At 43.6% G+C, this 26,518-nt stretch overlaps 1 protein-coding gene across 25 annotated transcripts in view; it reads right to left on the bottom strand.

Annotated features, from left to right (window-relative positions):
• The window catches only part of LOC122540026 (protein TANC2), a 1,060,344-nt gene that overhangs the window by 376,366 nt on the left and 657,460 nt on the right, over positions 1–26,518 (bottom strand). For all 25 annotated transcript variants that reach the window (XM_087977936.1, XM_087977934.1, XM_087977935.1 and 22 more), the window contains one exon: positions 209–395. In XM_087977936.1, the coding sequence (XP_087834062.1) occupies positions 209–395 (187 nt within the window). The remainder of the gene's footprint in view (positions 1–208; positions 396–26,518) is intronic.

The raw sequence follows: 26,518 nt of genomic DNA, 5'->3' as shown, positions 1-26,518 counted from the left end.
AAAAGAGAATTGGGTAATTATCTAGAGGGATAAAGTTGGAGGTGTATAGGAAAAGGCAGGGGGCTGGATCAAGGGGATTTACTGTTGCAGAGACCTGACACAAACATGATGTGCTGAATGGCCTTGTTCTGTAACCCTTATATGACTCTATGATTGTAAAATTCTAATAGTGAGGGACAAATATATAGAATGCGTGGGAAAGACTCACCAATAATACCACTGTCCCTGCTTTCCAGTGTGGAGGTTGGACTAGTGACAGTTCCATAAGAACAATCTTTAACAGCTGCAGACGTACTGACTGGTGGTAGGGTAGAACAGGGGCTATTAGCAGGTGGGGATGCAGTACTGCTAGTCAAGGTAGAGCAGGGACTGATTCGTTGAGTTTCTGTAGACATCTGCAAAAGTAATTCAGAAATCATGTAAAATATTAAACAACACAAACAATCTCATTAGAGCAAGGCAACTTTTTTTTCTTGACACTGTAATATTACAATTCTTTAGAGAGACTCTATGTTCTCATAACTCCTGTTCACCTTCTTATAAAGTGATTGGAAAAATACTTCAAATACTTTCAAGAACTTAAAAAAAATTAAATATAACTTTCAGTTGCACCTTTGCTTTGCTGAGTAGTTGAACAAAATGTAGACATTGGCCTATTGACATGGTAACAGCACTTAGTATTTGAGGCTTTTTTGCTTGAATACCACCACTGTTCAACTTTCTATTGAAGGGTATTCTGCTGTGCAAGTGGGACTGATGTGGCTTGAGATTCACGTTGAGATGTTAATCTGCTCATTGCTCTTCTGACTAGGTCAACTCAGCTGAACTCAATTCAGTATCTAAAAGGTGTGATCTTCAAATTGGAGTTCACAGGCTCCATCATCTTTCGAGAATTCAGAGTTTAGACTGGTTGGCATTAGCTGTATCAGACTTAGTAACACAACTAACAGGACAAGCCCCTCTCCATAAAGGTTAGGGTGAGCACAATGGTGTAGAGACTAACAAATAGGTCACTGAGGCCACACCAGCAACAACAATGGCAGGTGCACAAACATTTAATTCCAAATCATTGGCAGGACAAACAGTGCTAAACAAATAGAAAACTAAGTCATTATGAGCTATCACATTATCTTGACCCCAGAACTCTAAGGCATTTTACACCCTAGAAAATACTTCTTGAGATTCAGTTATAATAATCACATAATTAAAAGCAGCAGCCAGTCATGCCCAGCAAATTCAGACAAATCACTGAATGAGCTATTCACGAATATTGATGCAAGTGTGGATGTTTATTTCAGGATTTGGAGATGCTGGTGTTGGACTGGGTTGTACAAAGTTAAAAATCACACAACGCCAGGTTATAGTCCAACAGGTTTAATTGGAAGCACATTAGCTTTCGGAGAACCGCTCCTTCACCAGGTGGTTGTGGAAGACACAATTGTAAGGCACAGAATTTGCAGCCAAAGTTTACAGTGTGATGTAACTGAAATTATACATCGAAAAATACCTTGTATGTTGAGTCTTTCATCTGTTCGAATACCATGAAAGTTTATTTCTTTCATGTGTAAATCACAAAACTTTGTTTTAAAATGTTGCATTCTCAGGTTAACTGTAACAATTGGTGCTAGCTAGACAATATGTTGAAGGTGTTAGCCCCCTGTACTCTGCCTGTGCCATGATGTTTAGATTGATTCTAATCTAAAAAGTGAGATAAGAGTTTTACATGAATTCATGCAGTTTTTGAGCAAAGTACAATGTAACTCTGCAAGTACAATTTCACCCCACAAACATATATGTGCGCATGTGGGTCTTTGTGTCTGTGTGTGTCTGGGTTGGGGGTTTGTGAGTGTGAGAGAGTGTGTGTATGTGAGTGTAGAGTGTCTTAAGTCTGTGAGGGGATGCATATGAGAGTGTGGGAGTGTGTGTGTGTGTCTGTAAGGGTGTGTGAGTGTGCCTGTGTGCGCATGCACACCACAGCAAGGAACTGTAATGACATCCTCAGGAGACAGACACGTGCTACAACCGACGGGGTACCCTTCGTTGCTCAGTACTTCCTAGGAGCTGAAAAACTACGTCATGTTCTTAATGACCTGCAACACATTATCAATGAGGATGAGCACCTCGCCAAGACCTTCCCCACACCTCCATTGCTTGCCCTTAAACAACTGCCAAACCTCAAACAGATCTTTGTTTGTAGCAAGCTGCCTGGCTTTCAGGACAACTCCATACAACCCTGTCACGGTAGGCGTTGCAAGACGTGTCAGAGTGTGGACATGACAGGTACTCATGTGACTCAGCCAACGTTGTCTATCTTATACGTTGCAGGCAAGGATGCCCTGAAGCAGGGCACATTGGGGAAACTAAGCAAAGGCTACGGCAACAGATGAATGGGCACCGCACAATAATCAACAGACAGGAGTGTTCCCTCCAAGTTGGGGAACACTTCAGAGGTCACATTCGACCTCGGACCTTCGGATGACCATCCTCCAAGGTGGACTTCGGGACAGGCATCAGCGAAAAGTGGCCAAGCAGAGGCTGATAGCTAAGTTCGGTACCCAGAGTGAGGGCCTCAACATGACCTTGGGTTCATGTCACATTACAGGTGACCACCATTGCACTATACACACACACACAGACACTCCTACACATACACCCTTACAGACACACAAACTCCCACACTCACACATACATCCTCTCAGAGATTTAGACCACTCTACACTCTCGCACACTCATATACACACTCTCTCACAGACACTCACAAACTCCCACCCCAGACACACACACACTCCCACACGCACCCCCTCACAGACTTAAGACACTCTACACTCACATACACACTCCCTCACACACTCTTAACCCCCCCAACCCAGACACACACACACAGACACAAAGACCCACATGCACACATATACATTTGTGGGGTGAATTTGTACTTGCAGAGTTACATTGTACTTTGCTCAAAAACTGCATGAATTCATGTAAAACTCTGTTATCTCACTTTTTAGATTAGAATCAATCTCGGGCGGCATGGTGGCTCAGTGGTTAGCACTGCTGCCTCACAGCACCAGGGTCCCAGGTTCGATTTCAACCTCGCGTTACTCTGTGTGGAGTTTCCACATTCTCCCTGTGTCTGCGGGTGCTCCCGGTTTCCTCCCACAGTCACAAAGATGTGTGGGTCAGGTGAATTGGCCATGCTAAATTGCCCATAGTGTTAGGTGCATTAGTCAGAGGGAAGTGGGTCTCGGTGGGTTACTCTTCGGAGGGTCGGTGTGAACTGGTTGGCCCGAAGGGCCTGTTTCCACACTGTAGGGAATTTAATCTAATCAATCTAAACGTCATTGCACAGACAGAGAACACGGGGCTAACACCTTCAACATATTGTCTAGCTAACACCAATTGTTACAGTTAATCTGAGAATGCAACTTTTCAAAAAAAAAAAAAGTTTTGTGAAAGAAGTGAAACTATCATGGTATTCGAACAGATGAAAGACTCAACAGACAATCAAGGTATTTTTCAATGTATCATTTCAGTTACATCACACCGTAAACATCTGATCTAAATTCTGTGCCTTACAATTGTGTCCTCCACAACCACCTGATGAAGGAGCGGCGGTCAGAAAGCTAGTGTGCTTCCAACTAAACCTGTTGACCTTTAACCTGGTGTTGTGTGATTTTTAACTTTATTTATTTCAGGAATGCCATAGGACTGTTTAAATTCACTTGAATGAGTAAAGTCAGACATAGTCGAGGATTTCACTTGAAAAGAAAGCAGTCCTAATAATGCAGCTCAACATCAACAGTACATGTCAGTCCAGATGATATTCAAAAGATGAATTGAGCATTGATTCCTCAATCTACAGGCTTAGAGGTAAATGTGCTATCAGCTGAGATAAACAGATATCTGTAAGCCCAACGCAAAAGTAGTTACAGTGAAATGAAATTTTACCGGCCATACTTGAACTACCAATGTAGAAGAAAACCATTTAAAAAATAAAAATAGTGTGTTTTAGTGGATCCTGCAGGTTTATTAATGCTACCTGCGTCAGCTAATAAAGCACATTAAATACGTGCTACATCACTGGGAAACTTTTCATGTTAACAACACTGTTGCATAGCTCTCAATGATAAACATCTTTTTAAGGTACAAAATTACAAATGCTGCATTTCATATCACTGTATTAACTTATGTTACAGTAGGTGGAATATGAGAATAATTTGGCTAGCTAGTGGCCTATTCATTTAAGTGGGTCTCAGTGCACTGAGCTTTTAGAAGCAACTGAGATATCCCTTGACTGACTTAAAATAGATTTTAAGGTTATAATTCAGAAATCTGAAATCCACAATGTGTGGAGACTGTCAACTATTACCATTTATACACACAAGAAAAGGAATTCAGGTCAGCGCTTTAAAATCGGAACAACACGATTTCCTTCTGTTCCTGATCCAAAAGACTATAAATACAGTCTTTGAGGTCATTTTAGTTTTGTCTTGACTAAGTTTCATTTATAATCCTGACATGATTTGCAATCTTTAGCACTGGGAAGTTTGTAGGATCAATATTGATGTGCTTGAAGCATTCTCTTCAACATCTAACTGATGCTACATCCATCAGGGGGTTCAAATTTTTCTCCTCGTAAAACTGGTCACTTTCTGTTACTAGCTTTAACACATCACTGGATCAAGTGGAAAACATCCTCTTCCGATCAGAAGAGCTTCCTCTACTAATAACCTTGAGATCTGGATTTAGCATATTGCTTTCCATCAGCATTATGGTCCATTTCCCTTCATATTACTTGACATAAAGATTAGCAAAAGCTATGACTAAACTAAGCAAAATCCAAGAGTGGTATCAACATCACAAATCTAAATGGGATATTATAAATCAATTAATTTATATTCTAAAGAACAGGAAGAGGCCATTTAGCTCATGGTGCTTGTGCCAGCTCTTTGATAGAGATATTCAGTTCATCCCACTTCTTACACCCAGAAAATATTCCTTTAAATATATATCCAATTCACCTTTTGAATCTGCTTCCATTATGCTTGCAGACAGGTTATAATAACTGACTATGTAATCTTGACACAAAGATAACTAGGAACAAGATCAATCTGAGACTGGTACAATTGAGAAAAGAAGCAAGTCAAACAGTCAAGCCAGGCAGGGACAAAACAGAAAATGAGGTAGGACTGATAAATTAAACCGTATTTACTTCAATACAAGAGGCCTAACAGGGAAAGCAGATGAACTCAGGGCATGGTTAGGAACATGGGACTGGGATATCATAGCAATTGCAGAAACATGGCTCAGGGATGGACAGGATTGGCAGCTTAATGTTCCAGGATAAAAATGCTACAGGAAGGATAGAAAGGGAGGCAAAAGAAGCAGGGAAGCAGTGTTTTTATAAGGGATAGCATTACAGCTGTACTGAGGGAGGATATTCCTGGGAATACACCGAAGGAAGTCATTTGGATGGAACTGAGAAATAAGAAAGGGATGATCACCTTATCGGGATTGTATTATAGACCCCCGAATAGACAGCCGGAAACTCAAACAAATTTGTAAGGAGATTTCAGTTATCTTTATGAATAATAGGGTGGTTATGATAGGGGATTTTAACTTTCCAAATACTCCCATAGTATTAAGGGTTTAGATATGGAGGAATTTATAAAGTGGGTGCAAGAAAGTTTTCTAATTCAGTATGTGGATGCACCTACGAGAAAAGGTGCCAAACCTGACCTCCTATTTGGAAATAAGGCAGGGCAGGTGACTGAGGTGTCAGTGGGGGAGCAGTTTGGAGCCAGTGACCATAATTCTATTAATTTTAAAATAGTGATGAAAAAGGATAGACCGAATCTAAAAGTTGAAATTCTAAATTAGTGGATGGCCAATTTTGACGTTATTAGGCAAGTACTTTCAAAAGCTGATTGGGGGCAGATGTTCACAGGCAAAGGGACGGCTGGAAAATGGGAAACCTTCAGAAATGAGAAAACTAGAGTCCAGAGACAGCACATTCCTAGTACAGTGAAAGGAAAGGACGGTCGGTGGATCACTAGAGAAATTGAGGGTCTGGTTCAGAAAAAGAAGGAAGCATATGTCAGGTATAGATAAGAGAGATTGAGTGAGTGAATCCTCAGTAGAGTATAAATGCAGTAGGAGTATACTTAGAGTCATAGAGATGTACAGCATGGAAACAGATCCTTCGGTCCATGCCGACCAGATATCCCAACCCAATCTAGTCCCACCTGCCAGCATCCGGCCCATACCCCTCCAAACCCTTCCTATTCATAGACCCATCCAAATGCCTCTTAAATGTAGCAATTGTACTAGCCTCCACCACATCCTCTGGCAGCTCATTCCATACACGTACCACCCTCTACGTGAAAACGTTGCCCCTTAGGTCTCTTTTATATCTTTCCCCTCTCACCCTAAACCTATGCCCTCTAGTTCTGGACTCCCCGATCCCAGGGAAAATACTTTGTCTATTATCCTATCTATGCCCCTCATAATTTTGTAAACCTCTATAAAGGTCACCCCTCAGCCTTCGACGCTCCAGGGAAAACAGCCCCAACCTGTTCAGCATCTCCCTGTAGCTCAGGTCCTCCAACCCTGGCAACATCCTTGTAAATCTGATAGGAAGGAGTAACAGAATTGCACGCAATATTCCAACAGTGGCCTAACCAATGTCCTGTACAGCCGCAACATGACCTCCCTACTCTTGTACTCAATACTCTGACCAATAAAGGAAAGCATACCAAACACCTTCTTCACTATCCTATCTACCTGCGACTCCACTTTCAAGGAGTTAGGAACCTGCACTCCAAGGTTTCTTTGTTCAGCAACACTCCCTAGGACCTTACCATTAAGTGCAGAAGTCCTGCTAAGATTTGCTTTCCCAAAATGCAGCACCTCGCATTTATCTGAATTAAACTCCATCTGCCACTTCTCAGCCCATTGGCCCATCTGGTACAGATCCTGTTGTAATCTAAGGTAACCCTCTTTGCTGTCCACCACACCTCCAATTTTGGTGTCATCTGCAAACTTACTAACTGTATCTCTTATGCTCGCATCCAAATCATTTATGTAAATGAAAAAAAGTAGTGGGTCCAGCACCGATCCTTGTGGCACTCCACTGGTCACAGGCCTCCAGTCTGAAAAACAACCCTCCACCACCACCCCATCTTATACCTTTGAGCCAATTCTGTATACAAATGGCTAGTTCTCCCTGTATTCCATGAGATCTAACCTTGCTAATCAGTCTCCCACAGGGAACCTTGTCAAACACCATACTGAAGTTCGTATGGATCACGTCTACTGCTCTGCCCTCATCAATCTTCTTTGTTACTTCTTCAAAAAACTCAATCAAGTTTGTGAGACATGATTTCCCACGCACAAAGCCATGTTGACTATCCCAAATCAGTCCTTGCCTTTCCAAATACATGTATATCCTGTCCCTCAGGATTCCCTCCAACAACTTGCCCACCACCGAGGTCAGGCTCACTGGTCTATACTTCCCTGGCTTGTCTTTACCTCCCTTCTTAAACAGTGGCACCACGTTTGCCAACTTCCAGTCTTCCGGCACCTTACCTGTGACTATCGATGATACAAATATCACAGCAAGAGGCCCAGCAATCACTTCTCTAGCTTCCCACAGAGTTCTTGGGTACACCTGATCAGGTCCTGGGTATTTATCCACCTTTAACCGTTTCAACGCATCCAGCACTTCCTCCCTACAGTCTATATCTTCCATATCTTTTTCCATAGTAAATACTGATGCAAAATATTCATTTAGTATCTTCCCCCATTTTTTTGTGGCTCCACATAAAGGCCGCCTTGCTGATCGTTAAGGGGCCCTATTCTCTCCCTAGTTACCCTTTTTTTCCTTAATATATTTGTAAAAACCCTTTAGATTCTCCTTAATTGTATTTGCCAACGCTATCTCATGTCCCCATTTTGCCCTCCTGATTTTCCTCCTACTTACTTTATACTCTTCTAAGGATTCACTTGATCTATTCTGTCTATACCTGACAAATGCTTCCTTCTTTTTCTTAACCAAACCCTCAATTTCTTTAGTCATCCAGCATTCCCTTTCACCCTGACAGGAATATACTTTCTTTGGATTGTTATCTCATTTCTGAAGGCTTCCCATTTTCCATCCGTCCCTTTACCTGCGAACATCTGCCTCCAATCAGCTTTCAAAAGTGCTTGCCTAATACCGTCAAAATTGGCCTTTCTCCAATTTAAAACTTCAACTTTTAGATCTGGTCTATCCTTTTCCATCACTATTTTAAAACTAATAGAATTATGGTCGCTGGCCCCAAAGTGCTCCCCCACTGACACCTCAGTCACCTGCCCTGCCCTGCCCTATTTCCCAAGAGTAGGTCTTAAGATAGTCTTAAGGTAGCACTTAAGAGGGAAATCAGGAGGGCAAAAAGGACACATGAGAAAGCTCTGGCAAATAGGGTTAAGGAGAATCCATAGGGTTTTTACGAATACAGTAAGGCCAAAAGGGGAACTAGGGAGAAAATAGGGCCCCTCAAAGATCAGCAAAGCGGCCTTTGTGTGGAGCCGCAGGAGATGGGGGAGATACTAAATGAGTATTTTGCATCAGTGTTTACTGTGGAGTAGGTCATGGAAGATATAGAATGGAGGGAAATAGATGGTGACATCTTGAAAAATGTCCATATTAGAAAGGAAGAGGTGCTAGATGCCTTGAAATGCATAAAAGTGGATAAATCCCTAGGACCTGATCAGGTGTACACCGTGGGCAGCTATGGAAATGATTGCTGGGCCCCTTGCCGAGATATTTGTATCATCAATAGTCACAGATGGGGTGCCGGAAGGCTGGAGGTTGACTAACATGATGCCATTGTTTAAGAAAGGTTGTAGGGTCGAGCCAGGGAACTATAGACCAGTGAGCTTAATGTTGGTGGTGGTCAAATTGTTGTAGGGAATCCTGAGGGACAGGATTTGCACGTCTTTGGAAAGGCAAGGACTGATTAGGGATACTCAGCATAGGAAATCATGTCTCACAAACTTGATTGAGTTTTTTTGAAAAAGTAACTAAGCGGATTGATGAAGCAGAGCGGTGGACATGATCAATATGGACTTTAGGAAGGCATTCAACAAGGTTCCCCATGGGAGAGTGGTTAGGAAGGTTAGATCTCATGGAATACAGGGAGAATTGGCCATTTTGGCTTCAAGGTAGAGGACAGAGGGTAATGGTGGAGGGTTACATTTTAGACTGGAGGCCTCTGACCAATGGAGTGCCACAACGATCAGTGCTGGGTCCCCTATTTTTCTTCATTTATACAAATGATTTGGATATGAATATAGGCATTATAGTTAATAAGTTTGTAGATGACAACAAAATTGGAGGTGTAATGGACAGCAAAGACGATTACCTCTGATTACAATGGGATCTTGATCAGATGGGCCAATGGGCTGAGGAGTAGCAGATGGAATTTAATTTAGATAAATGCATTTGGAAAAGCAAATCACAGCAGCTCCCACACACTTAATGGTAAGGTCCTAGGCAGTGTTGCAGAACAAAGAGACCTTGGAGCGCAGGTTCATAGCTCCTTGAAAGTAGAGTCACAGGAAGATAGGATAGTGAAGGCGGCGTCTGGTCTGCTTTGCTTTATTGGTCAGAGTATTGAGTACAGGAGTTGGGAGGTCATGTAGCGGCTGTACATTGGTCAGGCCACTTTTGGAACTTTGCATGCAATTCTGGTCTCCTTTTTATTGGAAGGACGTTGTGAAACTTGAAAGGGTTCAGAAAAGATTTACAAGAATGTTGCCAAGGTTGGAGGATTTGAACTATAGGGAGATGCTGAATAGGCTGGGGCTCTTTTCCCTGGAGCATCGGAGGTTAACGGGTGACCTTATAGAAGTTTATAAAATCATGAGGGGCATGGATAGGGTAAATAGGCAGTCTTTTCCCTGGACTGGGGAAGTCCAGAACTAAAGGGCATAGATTTAGAGTGAGAGGGGAAAGATATAAAAGGGACCTCTGGAGAATCTTTTTCACACAAACAGTGGTGCGTGCATGGAACGAGCAGCCAGAGGAAGTGGTGAAGGCTGGTACAATTGCAACATTTCAAAGGCACTTAGATGGGTATATGAATAGGCAGGGTTTAGATGGATATTGGCCGAGTGCTGGCAAATGGGACTAAATTAGATTGGGATATGTGGTCAGAATGGACGAGTTGGACCAAAAGGTCTGTTTCCATGCTGCACATCTCTATGACTCTGTGATTCTACCCTCTCAACATTTTGTTCATTGTCTGAACTCTGTCCCCTCTGGTTGGTGACCTACTTTCTCATGGATACTGCTTCTTCTTAATTACTCTACTTAATGGACTTAGAAGTTTTGCATTGATTTTAATTGTTTTAAATAGATAATCTTACAACAGTAATCATACAAAAAATATGGTGCTTTGGCACTGGATAGAAAAATCCAGAAGGCTGATCTAACTGCTTTAATTCACAAGATCTCACAGGGTCGAAAAAACAGGTTTGAACATATGAAGAAAGGGGATATACCAAGCAAATCACAGAAGTCCATCAGAGTACAGTAATATTTGATTTTAAAAATTGAATATTTACAGACTAGTATTTCATGCTAAAGCCACAAGCTATTTAAAATCAAAGTCAAATATAATGTAAATAACGAATTCAGACTTACACAGTCTATCACTCAGTAAAAATTTCACTTAATAAGTAACTTTTGATCATTATGTGTAACGTTTTAATACAAAAACACAGTGAAATAAGAGTCTTAAAATAACACAAACCATTTCCTTACTACACAGAGTAACAGACGTAACACCCATCCAACCTCAGTTGGTCTTAAAATGATATTGCCCATTATTTGTTCCCGTTATTTCTTAAACATCTGTTATTTTAACAATGGTTTTAGTTACATCCGAAGACATAAATCATTTCCCAGGCAGTTACAAGTACAGGATGTCAGCAACTTCTGTAGTAACTCAATGCATCCTTTCTCAGTTACTGGAATAACATGCAAAGCCTATTACAATTGCAATGATTTACTATAGCTTTTGATTTGTTTTTTTTAAGTTTACTCATCCTTAACCCTTCTATCCAGGCAGCTCTCTTCACAATTCCTTGGACTAATCACTCTTCCCTTTCTTAGGCTGAGCAACCACTCAAAAGCTTCTAAAACAATCACTTGGAAACTAACTTCTTCAAGGTGCATGAGCACAATTCTGGAAAGGTTGCATTCATTTAACTGAGAAAAACAGTGTATAGTATAAAAATGCACAAAGAAATACAACCATGTAAAATGGGTTTACAGATGTCAAGTAATAAAGTTTCAGGCAATTAAATTGTTACAGTTAGCCCACATTTTCTGTCATCCTGTCAAGGGTTGTAATGAACAGCCCAAATTATTTAACACTGGTATACTGGGGAAGATCCTGAGCTAACAGATCAGTTGTCAGTTCCTTATTCCATTGTAGAACTCACTAGAAAATTAAGTTTAGCAGATAGTGAGACTTTTCAGCCAAGTCCAATCCAAACAACACCTTTTCATGGAAATGATAAGTAATTCCTGAGGTAACTCATTCTACAGAATAAGAATACATTTTTTGGTACATCTGTCACAAAGCTGTTCCCTTTTCTCAAGGATACTGTGTTCTCGGTTTTTTTCAGAGGCTTAATAAATCGCTCCCGGGGCCTATTAGACCGGTTTGGTACAGAGATTAAAGGGTATTGAGTGGCCTTTTTGTTTATATGTAAAATATGAAGAGTTCGGGTCAAAGTTTTCCAGTGCGAGCAGCAGCGAAGGTAAGACCGTTTGGTTTTAAAAGTGCTTACCAGTAGCGGGCAGCGGTGTTTTTTTTCTCTCTCTTCACAGAAAGAGCGGGAGCACCAGGGGGAAGTGACGACGACCAGAGGGGCAGCCGGGAAGGAAAGCGGTGAGTATTTATACTCACCCTTCGAAGCCGTCGGTCATTTCCAGTGCAAGCAGCAGCGAAGGTAAGACCGTTTGGTTTTAAAAGTGCTTACCGGTAGCGGGCAGCGGTCACAGAAAGAGCGGGAGCACCAGGGGGAAGTGACGACGACCAGAGGGGCAGCCGAGACCCGGAAGCAGTTAGTGTAAGCTTACCTGGGTAGGTTTTTTCCCCCTTTAAAAGCGCGAAGGAGAGGAACCCGAGGCACTACACGGGTAGTGCCTCCCACCCGCCCTCCTCCTCTAACCTAATAATAACACCTGTTGTGGTAAGTAGGTAAGTGCTGAATTTTGCTTGTTGTATTCTTTAGACCCAGTTTTTTTTTTAAATTAAGTTAGCTTTAGAGGGATGGCAGTGAAGGCAGTGCAATGTTCCTCCTGCAACATGTATGAGGTGAGGGATGCCATCGACGTCCCTGCCGATTACACTTGCAGGAAGTGCACCCATCTCCAGCTCCTCCAAGACCGTGTTAGGGAACTGGAGCTGGAGTTGGATGAACTTCGGATCATTCGGGAGGCAGAGGGGATCATAGATCAGAGTTATAGGGAAGTAGTAACTCCAAAGATGGCAGATAGATGGGTGACAGTGAGGGGGACTGGGAGGAAGCAGCCAGTGCAGGGACCCCCTGCGGCCATTCCCCTCAAGAACAAGTATACCGTTTTGGATACTTGTGGGGGGGATGACTTACCAGGGGTAAGTAACGGGGCTCAGGTCTCTGGCACGGAGCCTGTCCCCGTTACTCAGAAGGGAAGGGTGAAGAAGAGCAAAGCAGTAGTAATTGGGGACTCGATAGTTAGGGGCACAGATAGGCGGTTTTGTGGGAACGAGAGAGACTCATGATTGGTATGTTGCCTCCCAGGTGCAAGGGTACGTGATGTCTCTGATCGTGTTTTCCGGGTCCTGGAGGGGGAGGGGGAGCAGCCCGAAGTCGTGGTCCATATTGGCACCAACGACATAGGTAGGAGGAGTGCCGAGGATGTTAGACAGGCTTTCAGGGAGCTAGGTTGGAAGCTCAGAGTTAGAACGAACAGAGTTGTTGTCTCTGGTTTGTTACCCGTGCCACGTGATAGAGATTCGAGGAATAGGGAAAGAGAACACTTAAATGCGTGGCTACAGGGATGGTGCAGGAGGGAGGGATTCCGGTTTTTGGATAACTGGGGTTCTTTCTGGGGACGATGGGACCTCTATAAACAGGATGGTCTACACCTGAACCTGAGGGGCACCAGTATCCTTGGGGGGAGGTTTGCTAGTGCTCTTGGGGAGGGTTTAAACTAACTCTGCAGGGTCATGGGAACCCAGATTGTAGCTTCAGGGTGCAGGGCCTGGAGTGTAGGGAGGTTAGGAACATGGCATCAATTTCCAAGGAGGGTGTCTGTAAACAGGAAAGTGGCTTGAAGTGTGTATACTTCAATGCAAGAAGTATACGAAATAAGGTAGGTGAACTTGCAGCGTGGGTTGGTACCTGGGACTTCGATGTTGTGGCTATTACGGAGACATGGCTAGAACAGGGACAGGATTGGCTGTTGCAGGTTCCAGGATTTAAATGTTTTAGTAGGGTCAGAGGTGGGGGTAAAAGAGGGGGAGGTGTGGCATTGCTTGTCAAAGATAGTATTACAGTGGTGGAAAGGACGATGGATGAGGACTTGCCATCTGAGGTAGTTTGGGCTGAGGTTCGGAATAGGAAAGGTGAGGTCATCCTGTTAGGAGTCTTTTACAGGCCTCCCAATAGTCCTAGAAACGTAGAAGAAAGGATAGGGAAGGTGATTCAGGAGATGAGTGACAGTAATAGGGTGGTGGTTATGGGGGACTTTAACTTTCCTGATATTGATTGGGAAAGCTATAGCTCAAGTTCGTTAGATGGGTCAGTGTTTGTTCAATGTGTGCAGGAGAGTTTCCTGACACAATATGTAGACAGGCCAACAAGAGGTGAGGCCATACTGGAATGGTTCTGGGTAACGAACCAGGCCAGGTGTTAGAATTAGAGGTAGGTGAGCACTTTGGGGATAGTGACCATAATTCGGTGATTTTTACTCTCGTGATGGAGAGGGATAAGTGTGTACTACAGGGCAAGAGTTATAGCTGGGGTCAGGGAAATTATGATGCGGTGAGGCATGACTTAGGATGTGTGGCTTGGAAAAGTAGATTCCAAGGCAAGAGTGTAAATGATATGTGGAGCTTGTTCAAGGAGCAACTATTGAGTGTCCTTGATAATTATGTACCTGTCAGGCAGGGAGGAAAGGGTCGTGCGAGGGAGCCGTGGTTTAATAAGGAATTGGAATCCCTTGTTAAATGGAAGAGGGCGGCCTATCTCAAGATGAGACGTGAAGGTTCAATTGGGGCGATTGAGAGTTATAGGGTAGCCAGGAAGGACCTGAAGAGAGAGCTAAGAGCAGCAAGGAGGGGACATGAAAGGTCCTTAGTCGGTAGGATTAGGGAAAACCCTAAGGCTTTCTATAGGTATGTTAGGAATAAAAGAATGACTAGGGTAGGAATAGGTCCAGTCAAGGATAGTAGTGGGAAGTTGCGTGTGGAGGCGGAAGAGATTGGGGAGACACTGAATGAATACTTTTCTTCAGTATTTACTCAGGAACAGGGCATTGTCGTCGATGTGAATACTGAGTCACAAATAAGTAGAATGGATGGCTTTGAGGTATGTAGAGAAGAGGTGTTGGAAATCCTGGAAAAGGTGAAAATAGATAAGTCCCCTGGGCCTGATGGCATTTATCCTAGGATTCTCTGGGAAGCAAGGGAGGAGATTGCAGAGCCATTGGCCTTGATTTTTATGTCCTCTTTGTCTACAGGAGTAGTGCCAGAAGACTGGAGGATAGCAAATGTGGTTCCCTTGTTCAAAAAGGGGAGTAGGGATAACCCTAGTAACTATAGGCCGGTGAGTCTCACTTCTGTTGTGGGCAAAGTCTTAGAGAGAATTGTAAGGGATAGGATTTATGCACATCTGGATAGGAATAATGTGATCAAGGATAGTCAGCATGGTTTTGTGAAGGGCAGGTCGTGCCTCACAAACCTTATTGAATTCTTTGAAAAGGTGACGAAGGAGGTTGATGAGGGGAAAGCGGTAGATGTGGTATATATGGATTTTAGTAAGGCGTTTGATAAGGTTCCCCATGGTAGGCTACTGCAGAAAATACGGAGATATGGCATTGAGGGTGAGTTGGAGGTTTGGATTAGGAATTGGCTGGATGGAAGAAGACAGAGGGTAGTAGTTGATGGCAAAGTTTCTTCATGGAGTGCCGTCACTAGCGGTGTTCCGCAAGGATCTGTTTTGGGACCATTGCTGTTTGTCATTTTTATAAATGACCTGGAAGAGGGGTTAGAAGGTTGGGTGAGCAAGTTTGCGGATGATACGAAAGTCGGAAGAGTTGTTGACAGTGAGGAAGGATGTGGCAGGTTACAGCAGGATATAGAGAAGCTGCAGAGCTGGGCAGAAAGGTGGCAAATGGAATTCAATGTAGCTAAATGTGAGGTGATTCACTTTGGGAAGAATAACAAAAAGATGGGGTACTGGGCTAATGGTCGGATACTTGGTAGTGTGGATGAGCAGAGGGATCTTGGTGTCCATGTACACAGATCTCTGAAAGTTGCCACCCAGGTAAATAGTGCGGTGAGGAAGGCATATGGCGTACTGGCTTTTATTGGTAGAGGAATTGAGTTCCGGAGTCCTGAGGTCATGATGCAGTTGTATAAGACTCTGGTGCGGCCGCATCTGGAATATTGTGTGCAGTTTTGGTCGCCATACTATAGGAAGGACGTGGAGGCACTGGAACGGGTGCAGAGGAGGTTTACCAGGATGTTGCCTGGTATGGAAGGAAGATCGTATGAGGATAGACTGAGACACTTGGGGCTGTTTTCATTAGAGAAAAGAAGGTTTAGGGGTGACTTGATTGAGGTGTACAAGATGATTAGGGGGTTAGATAGGGTTGACAGTGTGAACCTTTTCCCGCGTATGGAGTCGGGTATTACAAGGGGGCATAGCTTTAAATTAAGGGGGGGTAGATATAGGACTGAAGCTAGGGGTAGGTTCTTCACTCAGCGAGTCGTAAGTTCATGGAATGCCCTGCCAGCAGCAGTGGTGGACTCTCCCTCTTTATGGGCATTTAAGCGGGCATTGGATAGGTATATGGAGGATAGTGGGTTAGTATAGGTTAGGTGGGCTTGGATCGGCGCAACATCGAGGGCCAAAGGGCCTGTACTGCGCTGTATTCTTCTATATTCTATAAGTTGTCATGCTTTAGAAGTGATCTGTATAATGAAAGGGGAGTGGTCAGCTCTGTAGCTGAGCAGTTCAGTCCAGAACTGGTTAGGAGTTCAGCTGTGTGGAACCTCTCTCTCTTGTTCTGCCCTTCTAACTTCAACCTGTAAGCATGTGTTCCATTTGTACTGGTTTTTAAGGGGGCTTGCTTATTGGGATTGCTGTGTATATTTGGAACAGCATAATTAAGTCTAGTTAGCAAAGACTGAGTTCTGTAGGGGTTCTTTATTGTGTTCTTTGTGTTTCATTGTGTAATTTTGTGAATAAATTTCTGTCTGTTTTAAAACATAGTGGTTGACCTAGCTAGCTTACTCTGGGTAATTCTCACTGTACACTTTCCAAAACAAATTGCAAAGTTATGGTCTGGGTTGCCTGCTTAAGAATGCTTTGAGCGGTCTAGCCTAGTCCATAACACATCCTAATACTAAAGTTGATCATTTTTCTAAATAATTAAAAGCAAGTGGGAGCAGGCAGCCCAAGGTTGCCAGCGACGTGAGCAGAAGCAGCTCAGGGTGGCTGCAGGGGCGAGATAGAGCTCTTGTGAGGAAGTGCAAGTCCAGCATGGCTAGGGTGTTTATGAACTGTGCTGCTGAACTATTAACCATGTGTTTTTGGATTTTTTTACTTTTTAGTGAGGAGGACTGCAATGTTTAAATTTTCAAACTTAGTTCTGAGCAGAAAATAAGAAAAACAAAGATTCTGTATTTTGGTACTTTTCTAGGTCAGATGGCGACATAAGTGGCAACTTCTGAAATTTTCACTGTACTAATGTGAATACATGTGACAATAAACTTAGTTCAATTCAATCCCAATGGTATACATGACTGACAACAAACTAAAATGAAAAGAAAAGCAGAAGTGAGCATTCTATAAAAGATGCAGAAGGCAAATCGACTCAAGCATTTTCTACTGGTTGTGTAGTTAATCAGTGGGACTCTCATCACAACTTATACCTCAGCGACCTCATTATAATACACTATTTGGCAAACTGTCAAACACTCCATTATACTAAAAGTCTCCTGCTGATCGTAGACTTTCAGCAGATTTTACTTGTGAAACACATTTCTGATATCAGAAGCAGCACTGTTTCGGTTCTCAGAGATTGATTCCTGATTTAAAAGAACAAATCATCCTGTTTCCAAGATACTTCCATAATATTAATTACTATCTTTCATTTTAAAACAACAATGGATGAAGAGAAAGCTACCAATGAAGAGAATACAAATGGCACCATAAACATTTAAGCAATTCAACTCCATCTGAAGCTAATTCACAACCTATGGAATTCTTTCTGTATGATCTTTTAAAATATCTTCTCAACTGTGGACGGTGAAAATTAGTTTTGAAAATAACTAGCCATGCATGTGCAGATGATGGCTAACAGTATGCATCATATATCTGATCTGCCTTGATATTACAAAAGGTATTGACATGCTCTGCATACTTCCATTTTGTTTGAATGCTGATTTTCTGTTTTTTAATATGGAGGCTGATTACTATTAGTTGCAAACTCTCTAGGCATTCCAGCAGCACAATTACATCATCAGCAACAGTTGGGTACTTTATCCACAGATGCTCAAAACTTGCTTGAAATTCAAAGGAACCAAAATTGGTTAAGCCCAGAATGAAAACTGAGTTGGAAATACTCAGCAAGCCTGGCAGCATCTGTAGTGAGAGAAAGTAAGTTAACATATCAAAAATATGACTCGACAATTGAAAGAAAGCAGAAACGTTATTGATTTTGTTTGTGGAAATGAGCACGAAAGGGAAGGTCAGAGATACTCTAAAGGGTGGGATAGATTAAATGATACAAATGTTATGGAACAAAAGGCAATGGTAATGGTCATAGCAAAGACACAAAGCATTTGTCCAGACTGAATGTTAATGACAGAACACTAAACAGTTCTGCTCAAAGGCAAAGAGAGGCTAAGAACGAAACAGGACAAAAAGAACAGGATCAAAATGAGGGATAATGGTCATATTGTGAAATTGTTAAACTCAAAGTTGAGTTCAGAACGGTGTAAAGTGCATACTAAGGTGATGAGGTGCAGTAAACAGAGCATTGAAAACCAAAAAAATAGAAAAACTTGACGATGTAGAATTTAAACTGAAAGCTTTGTGTTCTGCAGAGTGATCACTAAATCTGCATTTGGTTTCCCCAGTGTAGAGAAGTGCATTGTAAGGAGTGAATTTTAAACTAATTTCAGAATAATTACCAAAATAAGTGCTGATATTTGCTAGCAAGGTTATGGTGTGCTTAATTCAAAAATGAGATATAATGTCATCTTAAATCTTTCTCTGGTGTGACCCAGAGAAGAATATCGTACCAGCTCGTGTCGGTGATCTTGAATATCAGGCTGTGGGTTTTCCTGAATTTGCGATAGTAGGATATGATAACATGATAATTTTCTTTTTGAAATTATGCCATTCCTATAAATTACTAAAAAATGATGCAGTAAATGGAGAGATTACATTCCTCGTATTTACATGTGGATAACAGTTGCTACAAACAGCAGTATCATTGTCAATGGGACAATCTCTTGATCGATTATAATTTTATAAATACACTTTATTGATCTGTACTTCCATAGAAATGAATTTGACCACCACTGTATGCAATTTGAAGAGATAGAAGTGCTATCAAAGCAGAAGTGCCAAAATCTATTAAGTCAGGAATGGATGGTGGTCTGCCCTCAAATTTTCATTTTCGCCAGCTTTAATCTAATTTCAGAATAATTACCAAAATAAGTGCTGATATTTGCTAGCAAGGTTATGGTGTGCTTAATTCAAAAGTGAGATATAATATCATCTTAAATCTTTCTCTGGTGTGACCCAGAGAAGAATATCGTACCAGGTCGTGTCGGAGATCTTGAATATCAGGCTCAGTGGGTTTTCCTGAATTTGCAATAGTAGGATATGATAACATTATAATTTCTTTTTGAAATTATGCCATTCCTATAAATTACTATAAAATGATGATGCAGTAAATGGAGAGAATACATTCCTCGTATTTACATGTGGATAACAGTTGCCAAAAGAAGTGATGGCAATATGAGGAGAAACGTTTTCAAACAGTGAGTAGTTAAGACCTTCAACATGTTGTCTGAAGAGGTAGAGGAGACACATTCAATCAAGGAAATCAAAATACAATTAGATTATGACATAAGAATGAATATTGTGCAGAGTTATACAGAGGTGGAAGAACATGCACAGCTTAATCAGACAGCTATATAGACTTGATACAGCAAATGACAACCCACTGTGCTGCAACAATTCTGTGACACCAAATTGGAATAAGTACAAGATAAGAATCCAAAGTAAGATAGGGATAAGAAACAGAGGGAAATGATCAATAAGAATTTTTCAGGCTCAAAGAAAAAGGTTTATAGTGGAGTTCCCAGGACTCTGTAGTGTGAACCCTGCAACACTTTGGAATTTAACATGTGAAGCTCTACACTGACCTCTTTAAAAAGATATTGACAATTTAGTGAAGTGGGCAGATCAATAGCAGGTGACATTCACAGTGGAGAAGATATACATTGATTCAATTCTAATTCGTGATACTAATTCTAAACGGTATGCAAGACTTGAAGGATTTGAATAATTATGTACATAGCATGCAGGACAGGTGGATAGTCAGTTCATAAAGCATACAGTGTTTCAGAATTCATTAATTGAGGCACAAAATATGAGAGCAGAGAAGTCATGAAGAATTTATGCAGGGCATTGGTCAGACCTCAGCTAGAGTACGGTGTACAGACCTGGGCATCACACTTCAGGACAGGTGTGAATGCACTGTAGAGAGTGCAGAAGAGATTTCAGAATGGTCAAGGAATGAAACATCTCAGTTATGAGAAAATTTTGGAGAAGTTGGGATATTTTCATAGAGTCATACAGCACAGAAACAGACCTTCGGTCCAGCCCAATCTTAATCCCAAACAAACTAGTACCACCTGTCTGCACTTGACCCAGATCTCTCCAACCATTTCATAATAATGTCTTTTAAATGTTGTAACCGTATCTACATCCGCCACTTCCTCTGGAGGTTCATTCCACACACACAACACTCTCTATATAAAACAATTGCCCCCTCATTTCTTTTTTTAAATCTTTCTCCTCTCACGTTAGAATTATGATCCCTGGTCTTTAAAACCGCCAGTTGAGGGAAAAGACACCTGCCATTCAGCTTAACTATACCCCTCATGATTTTATAAGCCTCTGAAAGGTTACCCCTCAACCTCTGATGCTCCAGTGAAAAAAGTCCTAGCCTGTCCAGGCTTTCTTTATAACTCTTCCTTGAAGAGAAGACTCAGTAGAAATTTGATTGAGTATTTCAACAATATGAAATGTCAGGACAGACTAGATAGACAGAAACTGTTCCCACTCAGAACTAAGTTAAAATGCTCAAAGAATGTTGCAGATACAGGAAACCAAAAGGCTTCCTTCTGCAGTGAAACAAGTCTATGATTAAGTGAAGGAAACCTCAGCTTCACTGGGGTGGAGGGTTTGAACAGTGAGGCAAAAGGAGATACAAGGGCAGATGTTACACCTATGAACTCAATGTCCAGTGTTATTCAATTTTCAGGTAAAATAGACAGAAAGAAAAGGGAAGTGGGGTAGCGTTATGGTTAAGGAGAAGATTAACACAGGACCTTAATGGTTGCAAGCAAGAGTCCTGGATAATATGTTGCCTCTCGGATGCCAGGGTTAGGGATGTCTCTCATCAAGTCTACAGGATTCTGAAAGGGTAGGGAGAGCAGCCAGAAGTTGTGGTACACATTAGTACCAATGACATAGGTAGGGAAAGGGAGGAGGACCTGAAAAGAGAATGCAGGGAGTTAGGTTGGAAGCTACAAGGCAGGATGAGCAGAGTAGTAATCTCAGGAGTGCTACGTGTGCCACATGCTAGTGAGGCTAGGAATAGAGAGAGAGTGCAGATGAACACATGGCTGCAGGGCTGGTGTAGGAGAGAGGTCTTCAGATATGTGGATCACTGGGTTGAAAAGAGTAATGAACTCAGAGCATAGATCAGTACATGGAACTATGATGTTATAGCCATTAGACTTGGATATCAAAGGGCCAATGGTTGTTGGATATTCCAGGGTTTCGATGTTTCAGATTTGGGAGGGGAAAAGAGAGAGAGTAGATAAAAGAGGTGGAGGAGTGGTATTGCTAATTTAGGGATACTATCACAGCTGCAGAAAGGGAGTTCAGCAAGGAGAGTTTATCGACAGAGTCAGTATGGATGGAAGTCAGAAACAGAAAATGAGCAGTCACTTTATTGGGAGTTTTCTACATGCCCCCTAATAGCTACAGAGAAACGGAAGAGCAGATTGGGAGGCAGATTTTGGAAAGGTAACAGGGTTGTTGTCATGGATGACTTCAACTTCCTTAGTATTGATTGGAACCTTCTTGGTACAAATAGTTTGGATGGAGCAGTTTTTGTCAGGTACGTCCAGGAAGGGTTCCTGACGCAATATGTACATAAGCCGACTAGAGGGAAAGCCATACTGGATCTAGTGCTTGGCAACGAACCATGTCAGGTTTCAGATCTCGAGGTGGGAGAGCATTTTTGTGCTAGTGATCACATCTCCCTGATCTTTACTATAGTCAAGGAGTTGGATAGGAGCCGAAGGTATGGGAAAGTATTTAATTGGGGGAGGGAAATTACAATGCTATTCCAGAGGAACTGGGGCACCTAAATTCGGAACAGATGTTCTCAAGGAAAAAGCACGACACAAATGTGGATTTGTTCAGGAAGCACATGCTGATAGTGCTGGGCAAGTTTGCTAGAACAGGTTGATGTGCTCAAAATTTTGAAAAACATAAGGATACATAAAAACCCTTGGGCCAAACATTAACCGCCTCAACCTCTCCACCCCTCTCACCCACTACAACCTCTCACTCTCGGAACGTGCAGCCCTCCACTCCCTCCGTTCCAACCCCAACCTCACTATCAAACCGGCAGACAAGGGAGGCGCGGTCGTAGTTTGGCGCACCGAGCTTTACACTGCTGAGGCTAAACGCCAGCTCGCAGACACCTCCTCCTACTGCCCCCTTGACCATGACCCCACCTCCCACCACCAAACCATCATCTCCCAGACCATCCATAACCTCATCACCTCAGGGGATCTCTCATCCACCGCCTCCAACCTCATAGTCCCACAACCCCGCACCACCCGTTTCTACCTCCTGCCCAAAATCCACAAATCTGACTGCCCCGGCTGACCCATTGTCTCAGCCTGCTCCTGCCCCACCAAACTCATCTCTGCATACCTCGACACGATCCTGTCCCCCTTAGTCCAAGAACTCCCCACCTACGTTCGGGACACCACCCACACCCTCCACCTCCACCATGATTTTCACTTCCCCGGTCCCCAAGTCCTTATCTTCACCATGGACATCCAGTCCCTGTACACCTCCATCCCCCATCACCAAGGACTCAAAGCCCTCCTCTTCTTCTTTTTCTGCCGTACCAACCAGTACCCTTCCACTGACACCCTCCTTTGTCTGACTGAACTGGTCCTCACCCTGAACAACTTCTCTTTCCAATCCTCCCAATTCCTTCAAACCAAAGGAGTAGCCATGGGCACCCGCATGGGCCCCAACTATGCCTGCCTTTTCGTAGGATATGTGGAACAGTCCATCTTCCACACAGCTACACTGGCATCACCCCTCACCTTTTCCTCCGCTACATCGATGACTGTATCGGCGCTGCCTCGTGCTCCCATGAGGAGATTGAACAGTTCATCCACTTTACCAACACCTTCCACCCCAGCCTCAAATTCACCTGGACCGTCTCAGACTCCTCCCTCCCCTTCCTAGACCTTTCCATTTCTATCTCGGGTGACTGAATTAACACGGACATCCCATATTCCCAATTCCTTAGTCTCCGCCGCATCTGCTCCCAGGAGGACCAGTTCCAATATCGTACAACCCAGATGGCGTCCTTCTTCAAAGACCGCAATTTTCCCCCTCAGAAGTGATCGACAATGCCCTCCACCGCAGCTCCTCCAATCGCCACCAGGACAGAACCCCACTGGTCCTCACCTACCACCCCACCAACCTCCATATACATCGTATCATCCGTCATCCTTTCCGCCACCTCCAAACGGACCCCACCACCAAGGATATATTTCCCTCTCCTCCCTATCAGCGTTCCGAAAAGACCACTCCCTCCGCGACTCCCTCCTCAGGTCCACACCCCCCCCACCAACCCAACCTCCATTCCCGGCACATTCCCCTGCAACCGCAAGAAATGCAAAACTTGCGCCCACACCTCCCCCCTTCCCTCCAAGGTCCCAAGGGATCCTTCCATATCTGCCACAAATTCACCTGCACCTCTACACACATCATTTACTGCATCCGCTGCACCCGATGTGGCCTCCTCTATATTGGGGAGACAGGCCGCCTACTTGCGGAACATTTCAGAGAACACCTCTGGGACACCCGGACCAACCAACCCAACCACCCCGTGGCTCAACACTTCAACACCCCCTCCCACTCCACCAAGGACACGCAGGTCCTCGGACTCGACCATAGCAACACAACGGCTGGAGGAAGAGCGCCTCATCTTCCGCCTAGGAATCCTCCAACCACAAGGGATGAACTCAGATTTCTCCAGTTTCCTCATTTCCCCTCCCCCCCCAACTTGTCTCAGTCAAATTCCTCGAACTCAGCACCGCCTTCCTAACCTGCAATCTTCTTCCTGACCTCTCCACCCCCACCCCACTCTGGCCTATCACCCTCACCTTGACCTCCCTCCATCTATCGCATTTCCAAAGCCCCTCCCCCAAGTCCCTCCTCCCTACCTTTTATCTTAGCCTGCTGGACACACTTTCCTCATTCCTGAAGAAGGGCTCATGCCCGAAACATCGATTCTCCTGTTCCTTGGATGCTGCCTGGCCTGCTGTGCTTTTCCAGCAACACATTTTCAGCCCCAAACAGGATATACCTTGGGTTACTACAAGAAGTGAAGGAAGAGATTGCTGACCCTTTGGCTATGATCTTTGCCTCCCCACTGGAGTAGTGCCAGATGATTGGAGGTTGGCAAATGTTATTCCTTGTTCAAGAAAGGGAATAGGGATAATGCTGGGAATTACAGATCAGTCAGTCTTATGTCAGTGGTGGGCAAAGTATTGGAGGATTCTGACCGACAGGACTTATGATTACTTGGAAAACCAGAGATAGTCAACATTGCTTTGTAAGGGGCAGTAATGCCTCACAAGCCTTTCTGACTTTTTTTGAGGGTGTGACAAAACATGTTGACGAAGATAGAGCAGTGGCTGTGGTGTACATGGATTCCAGCAAGGCATTTGGTAAGCTCATTCAGAAAGTAAGGAGGCATGCAATACAGGTAAATATGGCTGTTTGGATACAGAATTAACTGGCCCACAGAAGACAGAGGGTGACGGTAGATGGAAAATATTCAGCCTGGAGCTCGGTGACCAGTGGTGTTCTGCAGGGATCGGTTCTGGGACCTCTGCTCTTTGTGGTTTTTATAAATAACTTGGATGAGGAGGTGCAAGGATGAGTTCGTAAGTTTGTCGATGACATGAAGGTTGGTGGAGTGGTAGGTAGTGTGGAGGGCTATTGTAGGTTGCAACGGGACATTGACAGGATGCAGAACTGGACAGACTAGATTAGATTACAGTGTGGAAACAGGCCCTTCGGCCCAACAAGTCCACACCGACCCGCCGAAGCGAAACCCACCCATACCCCTACATTTACCCCTTACCTAACACTACGGGCAATTTAGTATGGCCAATTCACCTGACCCTGCACATCTTTGTGATGTGGGAGGAAACCGGAGCACCCGGAGGAAACCCACGCAGACACGGGGAGAACGTGCAAACTCCACACAGTCAGTCGCCTGAGGCGGGAATTGAACCCGGGTCTCTGGCGCTGTGAGGCAGCAGTGCTAACCACTGTGCCACCGTGCCGCCCATAACAAGTGGCAGATGGAGTTCAACCTAGAAAAGTGTGAAGTGATTCACTTTGGAAGGTCGATTTTGAATGCAGAATATAGGGTTGAAGGCAGGATTCTTGGCAGTTTAGAAGAACAGAGGTATCTTGAGGTCCATGTCCTTAGATCCCTCAAAGTTGTCAACCAAGTTGATCGGGTTGTTCAGAAGGCGTATGGTGCATCGACTTTCATTAGCAGGGGATTGGAGTTTGAGAGTTGAGGTTATGCTGCAGCTCTATAAAGCCCTGATTAGACCACACAAAGAATATTGTACTCAGTTCTGGTTGTCTCATTATAGGAAAGATGGGGAAGCTTTAAGAGGGTGCAGAGAATATTTACCAGGATGCTGCCATGTCTTATGAAGAAAGGTTGGGGGAGCTAGGGCTTTTCTCATTGGAGCGAAGGAGGATGAGAAGTGGCTTGACAAGGTGTTGAGAGGCAGAGATAAGGTGAATAGTCTGAGACATTTTTTCCTATGGTGGAAATGTCTATCATGAGGGGGCATAATTTTAAGGGTTAGGGGAGGTGTCAGGTACAGGTTCTTTACACAGTGAGTGGTGCAGTGCAGTGGTAGTAGAGTCAGAGACCTTCGAGGCATTTAAGCAACTCTTGGATAGGCACATGGAAGATAGTACAATGAGGGGTATAAAGATTAGTCTGTTCTTAGAGTAGGATAAAAAGCCAGCACAACATTGAGGGTTGAAGGACCTGGATGGTGCTGTACTGTTCAATGTTCTAGCCTGGACGATTAGATTAGATTAGATTACCTACAGTCTGGAAACAGGCCCTTTGGCCCAACCAGTCCACACTGACCCTGCGAAAAATAACCCATCCAGACCCATTTCCCTCTGACTAATGCACCTAACACTATGGGCAATTTAGCATGGCCACTTCACCTGACCTGTACATCTTTTTGACTGTGGGAGGAAACCGGAGCACCCAGAGAAAACCCACTCGGACAGTGGGAGAATATGCAAACTCCACACAGACAGTCGCCCGAGGCTGGAATCGACCTGGGACCCTGGTGCTGTGAGGCAGCAGTGCTAACCACTGAGCCACCGTGCCGCCCTGATGTGGAATCAGTATGGGTAGAGCTGTGGAACATCAAAGAAAAAAAGATGTCTGTGGGAGTTGTGTACAGACCAAACAGTAGTTGAAAGCAGGGTTATCATCAACCAGGAAATTGGAAATGCACGCGTTAAGGGTACAGCACTTATAGGTGATTTCAATATGCATATTAATTAGACGAACCAAACTGGTAGCAATACGATGGAGGAGGATTTCCAGGAACGTATGAGGAATGCTTTCCTC

The sequence above is a fragment of the Chiloscyllium plagiosum genome, unplaced genomic scaffold (assembly GCF_037043375.1).
Source record: "Chiloscyllium plagiosum isolate Xiang-an unplaced genomic scaffold, Cpla_swu_hap1 HiC_scaffold_32, whole genome shotgun sequence".
NCBI classification, from domain to species: Eukaryota; Metazoa; Chordata; class Chondrichthyes; order Orectolobiformes; family Hemiscylliidae; genus Chiloscyllium; species Chiloscyllium plagiosum.
Note: the sequence above shows the minus strand (reverse complement) of the source record. Positions and strands in the feature narration are given on the sequence as shown.